Here is a 20,941-nt window from a genome sequence, read left to right as displayed (position 1 = left end):
TTTCATTATTATTAGAAAGACCAGCTCTACTGACAGTGGTTGTCCATCTTATAGTTTCCTCCTCTTTTATCTTGAATTGAACTTTCATCTCAACTGTCAGAGTACCATCTTGATTAAAAATAATTGATTTCTCAATATCATCTTCAGACGGATATATCAATAAATTCTGAGAATCATTTTTTTCTAAGGCCAAGTAATTTTCAGGAGCAAAAGAATGGTCTGAATAGCAATCGTTATTATGTATTTTGTCAGAAGAAACAGAATAATTCTGGGACGTTGGGCTTGAAGGCATATGTGTGCTCACTTTCAAGATTTTAAGAGTAAAAGATGCCCCACATCAAAATATAAAGTGGATGGTAGAGAAGTTATAAATATCCAATAGAACAGGCAGCAAAAAAAGAAGAAAAAGCAAAGAATTAGTATAATAAAATACTAAATTTTCTAAATTTCATGGTAACATATTGTTAATATGTTTCTCATCTCTATGTATTCATTGGTTACTTGAGTTCAATGTAATTTCTATAAACTACAGTTAAAAAGAGAACTTATAAATCTACTTCAGTGAGGAGTTCACAGAATTTTAATTTTAATGAGTTTAATAAGGAAAGTATATATTAGAAATTGCTAAGGATTCTAGAAAAAATAAAAAGATTTTTGTGGGATTTTGTTTACCAGTATGGAAACTGGAGTCTAACCAAGTGTGGCTTACCTATTCAAACAAAGCAAGTAATAATTTATGGTGGTATTCATTTTCCTATATGGGCATATCCAAGAGAGACATCTAAAGCATACGAAAACTAAAACTTTTTTAGAATTCATATAAAAGACTAATCAAGAAATAATTGTTAATATTCACTTTGCATAGTCAGTGCAGTTGATTATTAATAGGGCACAAAAGAGAACAGGGCTAGACCTAGGCCCAGATATCTAGTTATCTTTTTAATCTGTGTCTCTGGAGACAACCTTGGCACTCATGCCTCTTAAAGTCAATCAAACTCCTATTAGTTTATACAGATTTGCACAAGCTCGCCATCAATTAAATGCCATTAATGTTCCAGAGTATAAACCTAGCCATATTTTCTTTTATTTTTGGTACACTTTTTACCAAAATTATAAATGAAAATGTCTCTCATAATTTTTTAAAGTAAAACTTAATATAGCCCTCAGATTCCCTGCAGTCATCAAAAATCATACTTAGCAGCCTATATCAGAAACAAAATAATAAAATCATTTTGGTAAAATGACCAAGGTGAAACAGTACTACCATATGCTTAACAGACGTCTGGCAGCTAATACCTATGAAATAGAAACATTAATAATTATCTATTGAGCATATCCATTAAACAAATGACAATAAATAAAAGATGAGCTCCACCCACTCTAGTAATATAGAGATTAAAATGCATATTATGCATACTTAAAATGTATATTATTCCATGTCTAGATAGAACAAAAACTAAAATTTAAGTATAAATGGCAATCAATACTTCAGCATAGAGCTAATTTATTGAGCACAATGACTAATGAGATTAGCCATGCTGCACGGGGAATTTACGGCATATCCCACACTCTTGGCCAAGAGGCCCTCGCCTTCTCCTCCATCCAAAGGATAATGCCATGCTGTGCAGCATTTCCTAAGGAATTATCAACCTAGATTATTGTTAACTGGCACGAATTGGCTACATGAACCTTGTTTTAATAAATAAAACGTGGATCTAAGGACCTGTGATTTTTACTGGAAAATTTCATAAAGTGCAATATGTACGTAGTTAGAGATTATAAAAAATATAGTCACTCAACTAACCTGCTAAACTCAGCTGTGACACTAGACAGTACTATTCAGGGAAAACTGCAACTACAAGAGATGTCACTTACATATATTCCATAAAATTCCTCTCCAAATCAAGAAATGCTAGCATTTTGATTTTTTAACTAGGTATTATATGCCAAAAAAAAAAAAGGATACTTCACCAATTTACACAGATATGTCACTGATTGATCTGGAAAAGTCTAAAGAAAATTATGACTCTTTCCAACTATAAATATAACCAATTTTTGTTTAGAATGTTTTTAATCTCCTCATTTTCTCTGCTGTGATGAAGGAAACCGGTCATTTAAGCATGTTGTTGTTGAGGTAAAAAAAATCTCAAGTCTAAAAATAAAGGCTATATATTTAAGTGACTTACTCTTTCTGCTTTCTGACCTAGCATTTCCCTTGGGGTGCACACGATGAGAGATCCCTGGTAATCTAGCAGGAAGCAAGTACTTCTGGATGTCATAATTTCCTGGTTTAAATGGCTCCCTTCCCGCTGCCACCACAGCTCCAGAACTCAGGATCACGGCCTGGAGACTAGGAACCTAGAAGAAACCAAAGAGTTATGGTACTTACATGAGCGACATGAAGTTTTGTTCCTTCCATGTGGTAATTTTATAACTCATTGAATCAATTCAACAATCTCTCCAGCTTGAAAGAGATAATCACCAAGCATTTGTCAGGCACCAATAATGTATACAAAATAACTAGAAATACTAAAATGTGTGTGCGGGAGGGTGGGGGTAAGACCAACATCCTTATTGAGCCCGCATACTAACTGGAGGGAGACAGATGGGTCTTCCGTAATAACTAAAGCAATCTTTAAAAGGTATGCAGTACTGCCTCGGTCTTCCCCACCAAAGAATCCAGCTGTAGCCAACTGTCTACCCTGAGCCAGCTGAGAGAGGGCCTGGTGGGCACGCCAAGGCCGGGAAGGTGAGCTCTTGTGGCCACGCTGCCAGCTGCAGGGGAAGCTCTCCCCAGACCCCTCAACAGGAATCCCAGGAAAATGCTTTCTCTACCTAACAATATCACTCTTGGTCACTCCTTTTCAAGAAATATCGTCAAGACTAAATTCTGTGCCAACACATTACATAACTTGGAGCTCAGGGAAGGCAGAAAAAGGGTCGGAGTGTTAGGAGCAAAAAGAAATCCTCGCGGCCGCTGCCTTAGGTTCTAGGTAGAGACCCAAGACGTCACCCACACAAGTGAGACGGCGCCCTCCCACGAGGGTGGGAAAACACTGGCAAGCATGCGCTCAAAGCCTGTCTTCTCGGGGGCGCCGTCCACGTCCAACACGACGTGAACTGAGACATGGGGAACCTCCTAATGCTCACCTTCCTTCCATCCGTGGCGTACAGCCTGGTAACCGGGCGCTGCATGACCTCTGTGAGGTGCCGGAGAAAGGCCTCGAAGCTCTGGGTGACCCTCTTGGTGAGAACGACCACACGCCGAGTCTTCGGGTCCCCATTCCGGAAGACCACGAGCCTCCGTGGGGCGCGCAGCATTCCGGGAGCGGCGGCGGGGGCGGGGGAGTGGTGCGCGTGCGCAGTGATGGCCAGGCTGCTGTGCCAGGGCCGCCGGCGCCGGCGGGCTTTGTCCAAGTCCACCGGCTGTACCTTCCTGCCATGAGAGCAAAGGTAAGACTCACCATCCTCCAGGTCCTCCAGGCTAGTGATGCTGTGCCTTCCTCGAGGGGTGCTGATGTTCCTCACCCCGAAAGGTAGTGGCACCTTTCTTGACAAATTATCCAGCAAAGCATCAAATGTCTTAAAGGAACGAGGGTTGACCACCACCCTGACTCCACCAAATTGTGGGTCTCCGCTCTTGTAAAAGCTGATCCTTTTGGCTACAACAGGATGAGTGATGCTCAAATGGCGAGAAGAAGGAAGTTGACCTTCAGAAGAAGTCGGATAAATCATGGAAAAACTCGTGGAAGGAGTTTCACTCATTTTGCCTGAGACCTGGAAAGAGAAGAAAAGAATTCATCTCCAGAATAATGGCACTATGAAGAATACGTGATAATGCTAATGCGAGCTAATTAAAGTTGTAGACATCCGGGCTATTCCTAGGATTTCATTCTTTCATTTATTCATTCATTATACCTGCTATTTTGGAAAATAATTTTAAGGAGCTTACAATAAAAAGACAAATTGAACAGTTAAATAAAGGTATTTATAATTTAAAGATAAAACAACCTAAAAACACTCGTAAGGGCCTATCTAAATAAATTATGATATATACACCCATGCAACGGAAAACTATGCAACCGTTAAACATGGTTTTATAGATCTTTGTTTATTGGATAGAAGAATGGTCATGACCTATTACTAAGTCGAAAAGCAGTTTGTAAAATATATATGCTATACCATTGATTTATATGTATGCACATATTATACTAGCAGAAAAAAATTCCAGAAGTATATACAGCCCAATGTTGATGATGATTATCTCTAGATGGCAGAGCTATGGATAATATTTGTTTTTTTAATACTTTGCTAAATTTTGTGAATCTTTAAAATTAACAGGTATTATTGAACAATTAAAAAATAAAAGTTACAAATAAGAAAACTTCCATGAGAAAAATAAGGGAATTTTGCAATTTATTGATTTAGTTCTGCATTTCCTGGCAGTCAAGGAAAAGGGGGTAAACAGGAAAAGTTTATAAAGTTCAAATTGTCTTTTGGTTGGAACCAAATGAGTTCATCTAGAGGAAGGTGTTTTCTAACATTAAATTCTAGAAGGAATGTATCACATAAATCCTTTAAATAAGGGCCATATTAAGATAGTGTAAAATGTTTCCATTACAGATTGTATAAAATGCAGATAAATTATATAATATGCCACTAATCCTACTTTGGGAAACACTGCACTAACTAATATTTTTTGAACGATTGACAGCATTGCTATGCGCTGCTAAAAATGATGCAATCTGGGTACTGTTCCCGCTAGTGGTTCTAGCGTGAAAACTTCAGGAGGGAATTTAAGAGCCATTTTCAGCCAATCACTAAGGTTTTCCTCTTCCACTTCCAGTAAAGCCAGAGTCTGACTGACAAGTGAGCAGCTTGTGGAAGGGCTTATCTGGTTCTGGACTTGTTTTCCTTTGTGGCATATTGTGGCTATTTTCTATCATTTTTAAATCAATGTAATTATTAGTGTCTTTTGACAGAATAAGAATGCCCTGCAGCCTTGAAGACAAATTGAACAAATAAATGTGATCAGTATTACGGAGAGGAAAAAGGCATGTTTGTCATTATAAATCTGGCCCAAATCACCTACTTAAATGTTCACAAGCTGTGGAGTAAGATTCATTTATGATTTGCAAATCTTATTTATAAGTAATTTAGGAAAATGCATTCAAAGATTGGCCTAGAAATTTGATATGTCGCCCCTTCTCCCTCCACAAGCTATTTAAAGTAATTATAGTACTTAAGACAATAAAGGAAGCTATAGCAGGCATGCGCATCAGGAGCTGGGGAATCCAGCTTTGCAATGAAGTCAGCAAAACTGCAACCTCTTCTCATCCTTGGCTGATAAACTGGTCTGACCTTGGGCATGCTGCTTAATCTCTGTGCCCTCACCAACTATAAGAGGAATGATGAATTCCTTCAGTTAAATAAAAGGTTTCAGAACTCTTTGCCTCCAATTAATTTTTAGGTTGCTTTACTTATATATTTATTTGAAAATATTTTACATGAACAGTGTTTGAGATACATTTTTCACCTAATTTTGGAAAATTATATTTATCTCTATGTAAGTACATGGAGAGGCTTTTAATTTCAGTAGTTTTCTGCCTGGACCTCACTATTTGAAGAGCTGTTGACCTGGTGATTATGTTGGGAACACAGTTATGTGAGCTGATATGCTAAAGGTTTTGTTTTGGAGTTTTGTTTTTTGAGTTTTTTTGGCTAAAATAAGAGAAAGGAAATTTTGTGTTGGGACCAAGAGGAAGAACATGGAAGATAAGGATAATTGGAGGGAAGAGGTGGCCCTCATTGTCCCTGTCTTTCTGCTGCCAGGCCTGAGCACTGGTTTTGAGCCTGGTGCATGAAGAGAATCAGCTGAAGGTGCCAGGCGCTAGGAAGATGCTGTATGCCCAGCAGTGGAGATACCCAGCATTTGCACAGAAAGTACCTGCAGCAGGGTGGTTGCCAGGCACCTTGATGAGGAAGCTGTCGCAAAAATACAAGTTCATATGGTCCTTCATATGCATGTGAGAGGATCTCTGGGAACTCCTAGAAGTCACTGGGGGAAGTTTTAGAGAGAGTGTTGAGATTTTGCATACATTCAGTTGAGGTTTAAGAGCCTATGGTGAGGTGAGCATTGTGTGTGTATAACACAGAACCTGATGAAGATTCAGTTTTATCATTGAATAAAAGGATCTATGTGCATACAGTGCACAATATCGTCATTAGGGAAGAGAACGCAAGCCAGATTCCTTCCAGAGGAAGTGGTACAGCTTCTTCTTTGACATAAATAGAGCAGTATCTGCTAGTGCACACGAGCAAGACCAGTAAGTCTTGACAGTAGAGTGTACCATTTTGTGAAAGAGCTACCAGCGCTCCACAATTTTTAGTTACCCTGTCTTTAATTGTGCACCTTTTTAATAAGCTTTAAAAAATAATCAGAATTTGGATGGAAATTAGTGTTTCTTTACATACATTTTAAATAAAGTTTATTCTATGCTCTCTGAAGATGGATTAAAGCAGTAATATACTTAAGAACTATCTAGGAAACAAACAAAGTAGCCTAAAATGGTCTGATTCTTCTCCCAGCAGGTTAGGCTAGCGGAGGAGAAATGGAGGTAGAAAGAGGAAACAAGAAGAAACTGTAGAATCTTAAGGCCCTCTACTTTCCTCACCACTGACTAGCAAAGGACCTGGTTAACAAACTCTCTTTGCCTCCAGCCCAAATTGTATTGAAACCTGACTCTAATGACTTGACAGCTTGCTACAGATACCTTCCCGTCTTCTCTGCCTTCTCTTCATTGCCCAAAGTTAGACCATGGAACTATCATGAATATTTGTATTGCCTTTTACGATTAAGCAGATTTTTTTTTTAACATCCTATGGTTCACTAGGTTCAGCCATGATTATACTTATCTGTGCCATCATTGGTCTCAATCACCAGTACATTTGAGTCTGTGCTGCTCAGAGCTAAATAGCTGCCTCTACCGAGAGGTCTGTACCTTCCGTCCACCACTCGCTTGACAAAACAGATAAGAGATTTACAAGATGCACACCAATTCATAAGCATTTCTTGCCTAGACAACCTTAAATCCACGCATATTTATGTTAAAGGAAAAAAGTTGTTATGCTGCTAAAAATGAAATAGTTTGACATTTTATCATTCTTTAATAAGTAATCATTTCACTAATTTATCACTTTGATATGTAGTCATTTTACAAGTTATATTTTAAATTTAATTTTCTCCCAACTAGGAGGAATTCAGGCAATTCAGAAAGAAGAATGAAGTAGAAAACAAAACAAGAAAATTGGTATATTCATGATGTTGATTCTGTGGCAATTCAGAGATTTGATATTGCAAGAAAAATTAGTTAATTTCACAGGTTATCGTAACTGCATGGGCTGGGATTGGTGAGGGGTGGCATTCAGGAAGGAAATACAGCAGTTATGCCCCATGGTCATCACAGCATTGTTGAATCACAAGCAGCTTCCTTCTTCTTCAGTATATTGCACAGATTTCTCTAAGGAATAAATAGTGCCTTTATAATAAGAAAAAAAATAAACTTAGTCGTATTTGAATAAACTAGAATTTCTTGATTTCCAGATACTGAAGTTCCCTCCTACTTCAATTTCAGCATATGTTTATGGCACATTTGGGTAAAATATAATTATTAGCAATATTCTTTTTCTAATATTTAAAGATTGAACAGAAATATGTAATCTAGATATAAAATGAAAAATAAAGTACAACTAGCTAAAAAGATTATTTGCAAAACAAAGATTTCAAATAGTTTTGTACTTACCAGAAATAGAAACTTCCCTTATAAAGAAAAAGATATTTTAGGTTGTTTGAATAATTCACATAAATGTCACTGGATATGTAACCTGCTCATTTCGTGCAAAGAAACTAATGTCTTTGGATTTATTCTTAGTGTATCCACTCAGGGATTGAGTATAGCCAATTAATTTAATCCAAGGTGATGCTAATCACCAGACAGAAATCACCTTAAGGGGACCACTTCCAGAAACAAAGCAGTTCCTAGCTTGCTCAACAGTTCTGAAATCTTCCTAATTAGAGTTTCCCTTGCATTATCTTGCTTACCTAGTATCATTCTCAGGAGAAAATACTTTGCCAATTCATAAGCATTTCTCTCTCTGACAACCTTAAATCCTCATATATTTATGTTAAAAGAAAAAAGTTGTTATCATGCTGCTAAAAATGAAATAGTTTGACATTTTATTATTCTTTGATAAGTAATTCTGAGTCACTCTGCTCATGGTAGTCATTAAAAACAAAAGCCCTAAGCCTTTTTATTTTTAATTTAAGCACTCCTACATTGATGTAGTTCTAATGAAAATGGCTGTAAGTGTACACAATTTGGCTGCTCAGCATAACACAAGACAAATAAGAGAGGCACTTGCAAGATGAAGTTATTTTATGCTTCTGCATACACAGCACTCTTCCACTGCTTTGCTTAATCTTGATGGAATTTGAATGTTTCAGACTTTGTCACACAAGAAGTCCCCAGATGACACCTGCTGACTCTAATGGCTGCCTGCAGTCTAATCTGATTGAAGATACCTCACCTAATCAGATTTCTTACCAGCTCTAAATCACAAAAACAAGGTAAGGGTCCTTCAGGAAAGAAGGATCAGTTTCAAGCATGTGCTCCCGAATGTTGTCTCCAAACAGATAACAAAAGGAAAGATTATGAAATTGCACACTTTGCCTCGTAAATACTGACTTTGTAACAAGTCACCTGTTAAAAGTAAAAAAGAGAAAGGAAGGAAGGAAGGAAGGAGGAGGTAGGCAGGACAGGAAGGAAGGAGGAAAGGAGGGAGGGGAGGAAGGGGTAGATGAAAGAAACAAGAGTGTTTAACTTTGATACAAACCTCCATTTATAATTATCACTGCACAAAGGCATGGCTATTGAATCAATAAAGAAATTTATGTTCATAGGGTAGCAATGGGCATGAATGGCATCATTACCAGAGCAAATTTAGAGTTAGATATAACCTTCCCTTAAATAGCTAAGGACCAATGAGGCATTACTGTTGATTTTATCTTGAATGCTATAAGCGAAGATCTGATAAACAATTCACATCCATCAGTTCTATTTCAATACTGAAGGAATTTGAGCTAAAGGAATTCTTTTGGGGCACTTTAAGGAAAAGTAAAATTTTATACATGTAAAGTCAGCACAAAGGGCCTCTCCTTTTCTAAGCATCTCCCATAACACACACTCCACTCCCACATTTCCAGTCAGGAACAGGGACCAAGTATACCTGTTGTCCAATCGTGCCACCATGCCGTCTCCCTTGTCTGTGACAGATGCCGTTGTGGAAAGTCTAAACCACTGCTTCTCAAGTTTGGACATGCACATGAATCACCTGGGGATCTTGTTAAACTGCAGCATCTGACTCAGTAGGTCTGGGGGGGCCCTGAGTGTCTGCTTTTCAATAAGCTGGTGCAGATGCTGCCAGCCCTGGACCACAGTTGGATTAATGAGTCTAAGAAATGCCAGAGGCCTCCGTGGCAGGATTCATTTTAGGGTTCTTCCCTGCTAATGGCTTCAATAAGCTGTGACCTCTGAGATAACCTACCCATCATGTCTGAACTTGTTAAATTCTACCTGGTCACCACTGACAGAGTAGCCAGATCATCAGGAGCCAGTGCACAGTGGTTAAGCGTAAATTCTTTGAAGTCAGTCAGACCTCAGTTCAAATCCTGTCTCTTCCTTCCACTTAACCGTGTGGTCTCAGGCCATTTACTTGTCTGTTTCTCTGGCCATAAAAATGTGGGAAAGTACCTACCTTATGGGCTCATTGTGAAGATTAAATATCTTATGTTTGTCAAAGTACCTAAATGTCATAATAAGTGTTCAGTAAACTTGTTGTTTTTTCCCTGTTAATCTTCTTTTAAAACACATCCATAACCCTCACAGCATTTAGTAAACATCCCCACACCCTATTATGCCATACCATTTGTGATCTGACTACAGCTTACTTTTCCAATTGCATCTCAACCCATGTGTTTTACTCTGTAGTTTGAATTACTTTACATTTTCTTAAATGTGGCTCTGGACTTTTACATATATTGTCTCTTTTACTTGGAATGCCTTCTCCTAGCCCAAACACCCTGTCCTCCATTATCATCCACCTTTCCATCTGTTCCTTCAATACTGAATTCATCTCAGAAACCTTTCTTGAACCCTTGCTTTCCCATTGCTCCACACACACTCCTGAATGAGATACTCTCCTCTCTTATTTATCTGTATAAATAAATCCTCTCGCACATTTCACACTGCACTACAATTGGCAGCTTCTTAGTCAATAAGCTCTTTAAGTACTAAAAGTGCAACTTATTTATCACCTCAGAATTTCCAGAAACAGCTCAGTGCCTTGTACACAGCAGACACTGCATACATATCTATTAAAAAATAATCCTCTGCTTGTGTTTAATATAGTATGTTATAGAGATATGCATGCGTGAAGAACCATGCCTCATTGTAACTGCTAGAATTTACCTCTCCAACAGGCCCTAGGAACCTAGGGCAGAGATCACACTATAGCAGGAAGCATAATCATTTTGTGCAGTTAATATGGAACATGTCCTTTGTCTTTTCTATCCGACTGACATGGAATTCTGTGTATGGTCCATTCTGATGAAGTGAAATTATTAGATGTTAAACCTGGATGTTCTCTACCTTGGAAACCATTCCTCATGTTGCAGATTTCCTGGACTTTAAAATTGTTGTCTGCCTTAGTCTGCTCAGGCTGCTATAACAGAATAGCATAAACTGAGTGGCTTAAACAACAGACACTTTTTTCTCACAGTTCTGGAGGCTAGGAAGTCCAAGATCAAGGTGCTAGCCAATTTGATTCCGGGTGAGAGCCCTCTCCCTAGCTTGCAGACAGCCGGCTTCTCGCTGTGTCCCCTCATGTTAGAGAGAGAGAGATCTCTCTGGTGTCTCTTCTTATAAGGGCACTAATGCCTTTATGAGAATCTACTCTCACAACCTAATTACCTCCCAAAGGCTCCACAATTCAGTGCATAGCAACACTGCCCTATAGACTTGGAGTTTTACACATAACTTTCCTTATTCATTCATTTCTTCATTCATTCATTCATTCATTCTACAGATATTTAATGTATGCATTGTGTACCAAGCACACACAGCAATGAACACAACAGAAAAATTTCTTTTATGGAACTTACCTTATCCAGCAGAGGCAAATACAAATAAATCAGTCCACAATATGTTACACAATGCTAGGTGCTGTGGACAAAAAATAAAGCAAAGTAGGAGCAGTAGTGATGGAGGTCAGAGAAGACTTCCTTGAGAAGGTTACGTGTAAGAAGATATCACAAAGCAGTGAGGGAAAAAGACCTTCAGCTATCTGACAGAAGAGTGTTTGTAGAAAGAAAGTAAGTGCGAAGGTCCCGAGTCAAGGGTGTGTAGGAAGTATCTGAAGTATTTGGGAAAGGTTAAGAAAGCCAGTATGGCTAGAGTGGTAGCACCAAATTATATAGGGTCTTGTACTCCTTTGGTAAAGACTCACTTTAAGTGAGATGAGAAACAGAAGAAAGGTTTTGAGAAGAGGAGTAATGATCTGATTTACATTTCAAAGGATCACTTTGGATATTGTGTTAAAAATTAAAGTTAAAAATAGGAGTAGAAAAGAGAGAAGATGGTAGAGTAAAAAGTACTAGGAATCTGAACACCTGGGCAACAATTGTGCTGGCAGAAACTCTCTGAAGTAACTATTTTGGAATTATGGAGTCAATTTGAATGCTTGCAGCTTCCAGAGGAGGCTTGGCTGGTAAATTGTAGTTAATTTTGGTATATTTCAGCCATTAACATAGTAATGGCTGCCCATCTCTCATCCCCCAGCCCTTAGCAGGCAGCTGAGAACAATAGCCTGCATTCCTGGAGCAGCTTGTGGAGCCAGAGTGGGCAATAATGACCCCTGTCCTCCAAATATTGGGGTTCTGTGTTCTGATTACTGCTTCTGATCATGGAGGTACATACAGAGGTAGGCAGTCATTGTTGCAGCCCCCAGTGACTAAAGTGGCAGCACCTTTAGGGGGAGTGGTTCCTTCTTTCTTCCCTTTTTCCTCTTTTGGGAGCAGACATTTAAAGACTATGATATTCAAAAGCAACTGTGTATATGGGATAATTTAGGAAGTCACCTTGCATGCCCTGGGAAAGACACAGCCTTTGAAAAGAACTGAAAAGACCTCAAGCTTTTGTCTCAGGCTGATCTTTGACAGAGACACTGTACAACAATTTAAAAAGGAAACCCACAAACCCTGGAGAAGGGGGAGAACTTGATTTCCAGAGTTACCACATTATAAGACTCAAATGTCCAGTTTTCATCAACAAGGAAAAAAATCACAAGGTGCACAAAAAAAAAGTATAGCCTATTCAAAGGAACAAAATAAATCAACAGAAACTATCCCTGAGGAAGCCCTGGTACTAGACAAAGACTTTAAAGCAACTGTCTTAAAGATGCTCAAAGAGCTAAAGGAAAACATTAACAAAGATAGGAAATTGGTGTATGAGCAAAATGAGAATATCAATAAAAAGACAGAAAATATAAAAAGGAACTAAAAAGAAATTCTGGAGCTGAGAAACAAAATAACTGACATGAAAAATTCACTAGTGTGGTTCAAAAGCAAATTTTAGCAGACAAAAGAAAGAATTGGTAGAACCTGAATATAGGATGATTGAAATTATTAAGTCTGAGGAACAGAAAGAAAAAAATTGAAGAACAATGAACAGAGCCTAAGGGACCTGTGAGATATCAAGCAGACAAATATATGCATTGTGGGAGTCCCAGAAATAGAAGAAAGAGAAAGACTGAAAGAAACAGAGAAATTATTTAAAGAAATAATCACTGAAAACTTCCCAAATTTGATGAAAGACATAAATCTATAAATTCAGGAAACTCAGTGATCTCCGTGTAAGATAAACTCAAAGACATGCCCACCAAATACATAATCAAAGTCAAAAGACAAAGAGAAAATTTTGAAAGCAATAAGAAAGAAGCCATTTTTCACATACAGTGGATCCTCAATAAAATTAAAAATTGATTTCTCATCCAAAACCTTAGAGTCCAGAAAGCAGTGGTTGATATATTCAAAGTTCTGAAAGAAAAAGAAAATTCAGCTGAGACTTCTATATCCAGCAAAACTGCACTTCAAAAATGAAGGAGAAATTAAGACATTCCCAGACAAATAGAAATTCAGGGAGTTTTTATCACTAGACCTGCCTTGCAAGAATTGCTAAAAGCAATCCTTCGAGTTGAAATGAAAGAGCACTAGATAGTAATTCAAATCAGTATGAAGAAATAAAGATCTCTAGTAAAGTTAAATACCTTTAGATAAAAGTAAATGGACAATTTATAAAAACTAGTACTGTAATTTTGGTTTATAACTCTACTTTTGATTTTCTACATAAAAGAAAAATACGTAAGAACAATTATTAATCAATGTCACTGAGCACCCAATGTATGCAGAATTAATCTGTGATCTCAATAACAGAAAGGGGAACACATAACTGTATAGGAACAGAGATTTTGAATGCTATTGAAATTAAGTTGGTATAAATTCAAATTATATTGTTAAAAAGAAATACAGGTAGAGAGATTACAAGAGTTTGTTATAACCCAAGCAAGAGGTGAGGATGACTCAGGCCTAAATGGGTGCTGTGGAGGTGGTGGGAATGGTCAGATTCTGGACATTTTCACTGTAGTACTGACAGCATTTGCTGATGGATTAGATGTAGATTCAATATAGATTGGCTGTGAGGGATGAGAACAAAAGAATTGTCTAGGACAAGTAAGATTTTGGCCAGTGCCACAGGAAGAGTGAAAGTGCTAATTATTCAGATGAAGCAGACCTCAGAGTTCGCAGTCCTGGAGGTGGGAGATGGTGGTGAGCATCATCTCAAGAAGCATGTTAGACATCCAAGTAGAAATATCAAGTAGGACATACATACAACAGGAGTTCAAGCTGATGGTATAAATTTGGGAATCACTGACACACTACTGATGGTATTTAAAGCCTGGATGAGTCTGGACAAGAACTTCTAAGTGAGCGTAAATAGAGAAGAGGATGATCCACTGCAACAGCTGAGGGCACTCCGAAGTATAACAGACAGGGAGATGGGGAGCAACCCACAGAGGAGTTGGTGAGGATAAGGTGCATCAGCGGACTGGTGTCTTGGGAGCCAAGGGAAACAAGTGCTTCAAACAGGAGATAGTGATAACCTGGGTGAAATGGTATTTCTATGTCAAGGAAGAGGAATACTGAGAATTAGGCATGGGCTTTAGCAGTGTGGAGTTTATCAGTCACCTTGACCAAAGCTGTTTTGGTGGAACAGTGGGGGTAAAAGCCTCACTGGGACAGGAGAAAGAGAAAACTGGAAGGAGAGGGATTGGAGCTAGAATGTGGAGATAATTTTCTTTGCTAGTTTTGGTTTATTTTTCCTGTTCTATATCAGATATAGTATGGTGTGTGTGGACAGCTGATAAAAATGATCCAGTCAAGGGGCCAGCCCGGTGGCGCAGCGGTTAAGTTCACACGTTCCGCTTCTCGGCAGCCCGGGGTTCGCCGGTTCAGATCCCAGGTGCAGACATGGCACCACGTGGCACGCCATGCTGTGGTAGGCGTCCCACATGTAAAGTAGAGGAAGATGGGCACACATGTTAGCTCAGGGCCAGAATAGAAAGACCTCAGGAATAGAAAGGAAGGAAATTATTCCCCCAAAATTTCAGAGGTAGACCCAAAATAACATAACAATAGGTTGACTATAAAAGGCAAGGAGATGGGTAATTTATTTAATCCTTTAAATGAATAATATATTGTAACTAAAGAATCCAGCACAGAGCATAGTTCAGGAAAAGTTGCATGAAATGGGTGAAACAAAGATGACAACAAGAGTTGACTTTTGTTGAGTACTTGCTATGTCCTCATTTAAATGGGCAACTCAAGTTTTTCAAGCCTGGCAAAATTGTAGTGTCATTAACAATAACAGACTACATAAAAGGAGAGAACGTTAAGTTAAGAATTGTATAAATCCATTCCATTTCTAACATACTTAGTCATAGAAAGACATCCAGGTAGTGATGTCCAAAAAAGCAGTTATTAATATATTGGGAGAGAAATCAGAATAAGAGAGAGATTTTAGAGGCATTCAAGTGAAGGATGTAATTTGTGTCTTGGGATTGCTGAGAGGAAGAATTATAAAAGAGGTGAATATTATTATTCACATAATGAAATAAGAAAACTCTAGATATTATATATTTACAGTTGTATAATTGATAAAGCCTATAATGGAAAAGATTATAATAGTCTAGGTTATGTTGAGATAACAAAAAGGCCCCAAAATCACAGGGGGATTTCACATTTCCATCAGTGACTGATCAGATGAAACTGATCCAAGTGTACTCTAAATTAAAATTCAAAATGATTCTGATTAAAACACTTTTACATCTATTACAGCCTTATGGAGAAATAATATTATTGAAGTACTATTCTATATATCCCAAGGATTTCTTAACTATACTAAGTTAAAATTTATCATTTCTGTTGTTTAACTAATGCTTATTTTTAATTCAGGACAAACTACTGAGTTATAATTGCTTGGTCAGAATTTGATAGGTATTTACTAAATGAAAGAATGAAAAAAATAGGTTTCCCTAAAAAATTTGTCTGAGATAAATTGCGTTGTCCTTAAAGTCTTCCAGATTATTCAAAATACTGCAAAGGAGTGTATTTTATTTTACCATTAAAAAGAATAACTTGACTCTTAGTGAAAGAAAATGCAATTATCCTCAAAGTATATGTAGCCAAGCTAAGTTTAAGAGACAAGTCGATCCACAAAATTATTCTTAAATATCTTGGCAGAACAATAAAGCAAGGTTTCTGCTTAATCAGGTAAGTAGACCCTAGTATACTTTTCTCTCTCAATTGATAAGCAGTTCTTGGGATTTCAAATCAATTATTGGAAGCAGCCAGTGATAAGAGTGATTTGGGGTAAATCTCCCCTGGTATGTTCTTAGCACACTGCTGCAGGGAAATATTTAGGTGCTCAAAGATCTCAATTTGCTATGAAGAAATGACACAGAAGTTTCATTCTATCCATGCTATTAGATTAAAATGCTTGGAGGATCCTTCTTGCTTAGAGGAAAAAGACATTCTTGAATAAAAGTGCACTATTCAGAAGGATTTATTTATTTTAAGATAGATCTAGGTTATTTTTTGAGTGAGAAAAACATCTTGAAATTCTTTTAGACTGACGACATATTTACTTTAAGAAAGAAGACATTTGGATATTCTCTCCAAATAGCAGTTTTAGTCTAATCCTTACCACTAAATGCTGTGATCAAGAACTTTCCTTTCCTGTTAAAGAACATTTTTAAAAATCTCAAACATGGTCTTTTTAATTCATTCTAAAATGAAAATTTCTGAATTCTAGTTTAAATTCTTAGTACACATATCTTTAATGAACAACTTCCATAATAATTACAGTGTCTCTAGTGACCCTTGTCTTAGAATCCTGTGTTTCTCAATTCTTTACATCTTAGTACCTCTAATGAAAGAGAAGAATGAATACATAATCACAGAGTGGAGTTTTAATCAAAGTTTGAAATTAAGTCTTAATTTTGCCTGAAAAAAAATAACATGCAAGCTTTACATATACTTTACTGTTTTATTGTAAAAATGGTTTACATTATTTTTCATCAAATAGAGATGTATCATAATTGTCCCCCATGGCTTTTCAAAATCTCTCTCATCACACCAGGAAAGAATATGTTTCTGACAATAAGTGGAACACTTGTAAAGGTAGAGAAATGAAGGCATATGAATGATGCTGCCAGTCCCTGCCTGATCCAGTATGGTCTGGCTGCCAACACTGAAGTTCTACAAAGTATAGACTGAGCCTCCCCAGTATCAGACCATGAAAGCCAAGGCTGACTGTCCATGGTCCCATCTTCTCTGTACACCTGCCTGCCCCTGAACTTCAGCTTCCCCTGAATCCTCTGCCCTATGGGCCAGTCTGCTGTTCATGATCCTGGTTCATGCTCCACTTCATTGGGGTGAAAAGACTGCAGTGACTCTCCGCTGATTGGACTGAGCTAGCCCAATACTACTTCAACCCAGTCAGAGCCCCTGCCTGATAGGAGCTCTATCAGTGAGACAGCAGACTGAACACAACTTCAGAGTGAGTGGTGAGTGCCCTTACCCCTTTCAACGGAGCAGCATGGCAGCCTCTCACCTACATTGAGAGTCTTCCCTATATCTGGTCTCACTTATTTCCTTCACAGCACAGCCTGCCGCCTTTGTCCCTGTGAGTCCTGCAGCCTGTCCCTCTGTGTACACTGCATATGGTAGTGTATACCAGATGGCTAAGAGATTAGCTGGATTTGTGAGTGATTATGAATTAAGTTGCTGATGTAGAGGAGGTAACAGACCAGCTAAGGCAAGGAGTTGAATCCCAGGCTGAAGAGATTGAGATTTACTACAACAGAACTAATACCAATTTTTGGTAAAGAAAAGGACAAGGCAAAAATGGTATTCAAGATGATATTCTAGTAGCAGAATGTAATGTAGACTCAGGATGAAAAAGACTGGGGAGAGAAATATAACATGAAAATATATCTTTAATAATTAGCCTGGAATAAAATGGTGGTTCTGTAATGAAAGCAAAGATAAGAACATTTTGAAGGAAGAATTTCCAGCTATTGCTAGAGGATTAAAGATCAATCAGTCAGTCAGTCAGTCATTGAATTCTGAGCCCACGTATTTGCAAGTGCTGTTCTAGGCAATGAATGAAGCACAACCCTACCCTCCAAGAACCATTATTCTAAAGGGAGAAACTAATAATGGGAGACAGTGGTCATCACCTTATTCACCACACATCCTCAAGCTTTCTCCGCTCACACCTTCCTCAGGGGGGTTAGAAAGCCAGATACTCCTCTCCCGACCCCTTGTGTTGGTAATCTAGGTGATCTTGTTTAGGCCAAGAGAGTGCAAGGGAAGATCTAAGGGAGCGCTTTTAGAGACTTTTGTTTTCTTGTTAAAAGAAACAGACACAGCTGGTGCCACTGCATTTCCCCCTTACATGGAAGTGATACCTGGAGCTACTAGGAGGTAACAAGCATGAAGATAAACATTAACACACTAAGGATGGCCGAGTAGGAAGACAGAAGGAGCATCCCGATAGCTGTGTGAGCAGCTGGACCAATCTGACAACCAGCTAACTCTTCTTGTTATTGAGAAAAATTAACCCTATTCCTGACACCAGCTGCTGGGAGAGAACCCTTCATGGAAAGCAACCAAATCTGACCTGGGGGATTACACAGAAAAGGAGTCTATTAAAAGAATATTGAGTGGTTCACAGAATCTTTGAGAGGGCTGTAGAATAAGGCTCAAAGGTTCCAGGAACAACATACAAAGCCTTTCATAGAACTGGCCTGATAAGGAAATCCCCTGATGCCACAGAGCTTGAGGTCTCCAGCTTGCACCCTTGCCACTTTTCCCCAGGAACACAACTGCACTGCAAATAAGACCATCCTAGCACAGTCACCTTTGCTGTCACCCTAACCAGAAAATCAATTCCCACCATCTCACCTTGTTCACTTCCAGCCTGCACAAGTACCCTGTGCCTTCCTGTGAAAAAAAATGGAAAGAAACTATGTAGCTCATTCAGCTCCTACAGGAAAAAACAGTCTTTGCCCTACAAAGACTTTTAAAGGGGGTAATTTCCCAAACTCATAAAAGGATCCAGATAATGAGAATCTAAAAGGAATTGCAAATATACACTGTTGTGGTGGGTTGTTTGCAAAAATGATTACAATTATCCCTTCCCTATATCCACATCCCTTTAAAATGTAATCTGTAGCTCCTCCCATCAAGAAATGGTGTCTGTTTCCCCACTCCTTGAATTTTGGCTACTTTGACCGAGAGAATGAGGCAGAAGGGACATTATGCCAGCACCAAAACTAAATCAAGGGAATGGATACACTCTGTTCTCCTAAGAATCCTCTGTCATCCACCAAGTGAATAAGCTGGGCTGGCCTGCTAGGTGATGAGAGAAACCTAGTCCAGGTGCCCCAGTTACCCCAGCCAACAACCAGCCAACCCTCAGATGCAGAGCCATCTACCTGACCACACTCACCTGAGCAAGCACAGTCTAACCCAGCAGATTATCCATCTGAGTCCAGTTGAATTGGCTCACCCAAAGAATTGTGCATTCGATAAATGGTTGTTTTAGCCACTGTTTGGGGTGATTTATTTATTTATTTATTTATTTATTTTTGCTGAGGAAGAGTCACCTTGAGCTAACTCCCACTGCCAACCTTCCTCTTTTTGTTTGTGAGCCACCACCACAGCATGGCCACTGACAGATGAATGGTGTAGGTCCTCTCCTGGAAACTGAACCCAGGCTGCCGAAGTGGAATATGCTAGACCACCAAGGCTGGACGTGGGGTGATTTTTTTTTTAATGCTGTAAAAGCTAACTTATAGAACTACAGACAGCCAAAAAAAAAAGAAAATTAGTAAAAAGACATTCAGGTACAGAGGTGACTTGAAAAATATAAAGTTGGGTAATTTAGTAGAAAGTAGTGGGGACCACTCAATTTCTCAGGGAAGTCCTCTCTGAGGAGACATTTAAGGTGAAACTTATATATATCTGAAGTAGAAAAAACTATTCATATTCAAAGACCTGGGAGAATATTCCATATTCAAAGATATGGAAGAAATGTATTCCAAACAAAAGGAACAGCATGTGGAAAGGCTTTGAGACAGGAATGAGGCCAGAGTGGCGAAAAATATGAACAAATTGGAGAGTAAAGAAAGATAACATCAGAGAAATAGGAAGAGACTGGATTGTTTAGGGCCCTTTAAGCCAAGGAGTTTGGGTTTTATCCTGATGAGGTAATCTGATTTACATTTTAGAGAGCTCACTCCGCTGGGAGGAGGATGGATGTTAGAACAGCAGAAGTAGAGGCTGGAGCTTTGTTAGTAGTAGTGGGAAATCTCTGTACCTTCTGCTCAATTTTTCTGTAAACCTAAAACTGCTCTAAAAAATAAAATCTATTTTTAAAAATTGTGGGAAAAAAAGAATGGATTTTTAAGAGATTAGTAGGAAAAAGAGAGAGAGAAAGAGATGCGGAGAGGGAGGATGTCAACAACACCTAATACTTACTGAAAGCTGCTGTATCCCGGACCCAGTCCCTGGAGCCCCTGGGCATCTGAACGAAGCAGCATGGTGAAGGGAAAAGAGTGGGGACTTCAGAATCACGCAGACCTGGGAGTGAATCTAAAGACCACCACTTATTACTTGTGTGCACAAGGGTGAGTTACTGACCTATCTGAGCCTCCATATTTTGTGAAATAGAGATGAAAATAACCATCTTATAGGCTGCTGCAACAGTTCAATGAGCAGCATATGTAAAGCACCAAGCCAAGTACTTTAAATGGTAGACTTTCTAGACGTGGTTAATTTTCTTTCATTTTACTTCTCAGATAGAAGATCTAGCGTCTGAATAAAAGCTGAAAATTAAGGGATATTGAAATCAAGGTAGACCTATGTCTGGAGATGTTGTAAAGTCAGCAACTGCCTTTGTTCCTGTCAATCTCATGCAATAACATTTCTCTCCAGCACTCTCAATTACCTACACCTACCCCTTCAGGCTTCTGACATCAGCTTCTGACCTAATATGACGATTATAAAACTTTAGGCTAAACTGAAATGTCAGCTTAATGTCCAAAGCCTTTTCTGTTGCCAAAGCCTCTTAACCAGTCCCTTCTTGGGCCCTGCTTCCTGCTATGGGGAGATCCTAACACTGCAGCTACTTTCCTAAACTCCATCCCAACTGCTTGTTCTAATAAACGTGCTTCCGGCACCAGTCCGGATCCTGAGCCTAAC

The 20,941-nt window shown here is 38.6% G+C and overlaps 1 protein-coding gene across 14 annotated transcripts in view; it reads right to left on the bottom strand.

The window, feature by feature from the left end:
* The window catches only part of RP1 (RP1 axonemal microtubule associated), a 335,045-nt gene that overhangs the window by 295,439 nt on the left and 18,665 nt on the right, over positions 1–20,941 (bottom strand). For 13 of the 14 annotated variants that reach the window (XM_046641544.1, XM_046641545.1, XM_046641549.1 and 10 more), the window contains exons 2-4: positions 5,948–6,058; positions 3,151–3,777; positions 2,187–2,358 (exon numbers count right to left, since the gene is read on the bottom strand). In XM_046641544.1, the coding sequence (XP_046497500.1) occupies positions 2,187–2,358; positions 3,151–3,765 (787 nt within the window). In that variant the 5' untranslated portion in view covers positions 3,766–3,777; positions 5,948–6,058. Of the gene's footprint in view, positions 1–2,186; positions 2,359–3,150; positions 3,778–5,947; positions 6,059–20,941 lie in introns of those variants that run through there. The other variant, XM_046641551.1, reaches the window with a different exon arrangement.

Source organism: Equus quagga, chromosome 16 (assembly GCF_021613505.1).
Source record: "Equus quagga isolate Etosha38 chromosome 16, UCLA_HA_Equagga_1.0, whole genome shotgun sequence".
Lineage (NCBI taxonomy): Eukaryota > Metazoa > Chordata > Mammalia > Perissodactyla > Equidae > Equus > Equus quagga.
Note: the sequence above shows the minus strand (reverse complement) of the source record. Positions and strands in the feature narration are given on the sequence as shown.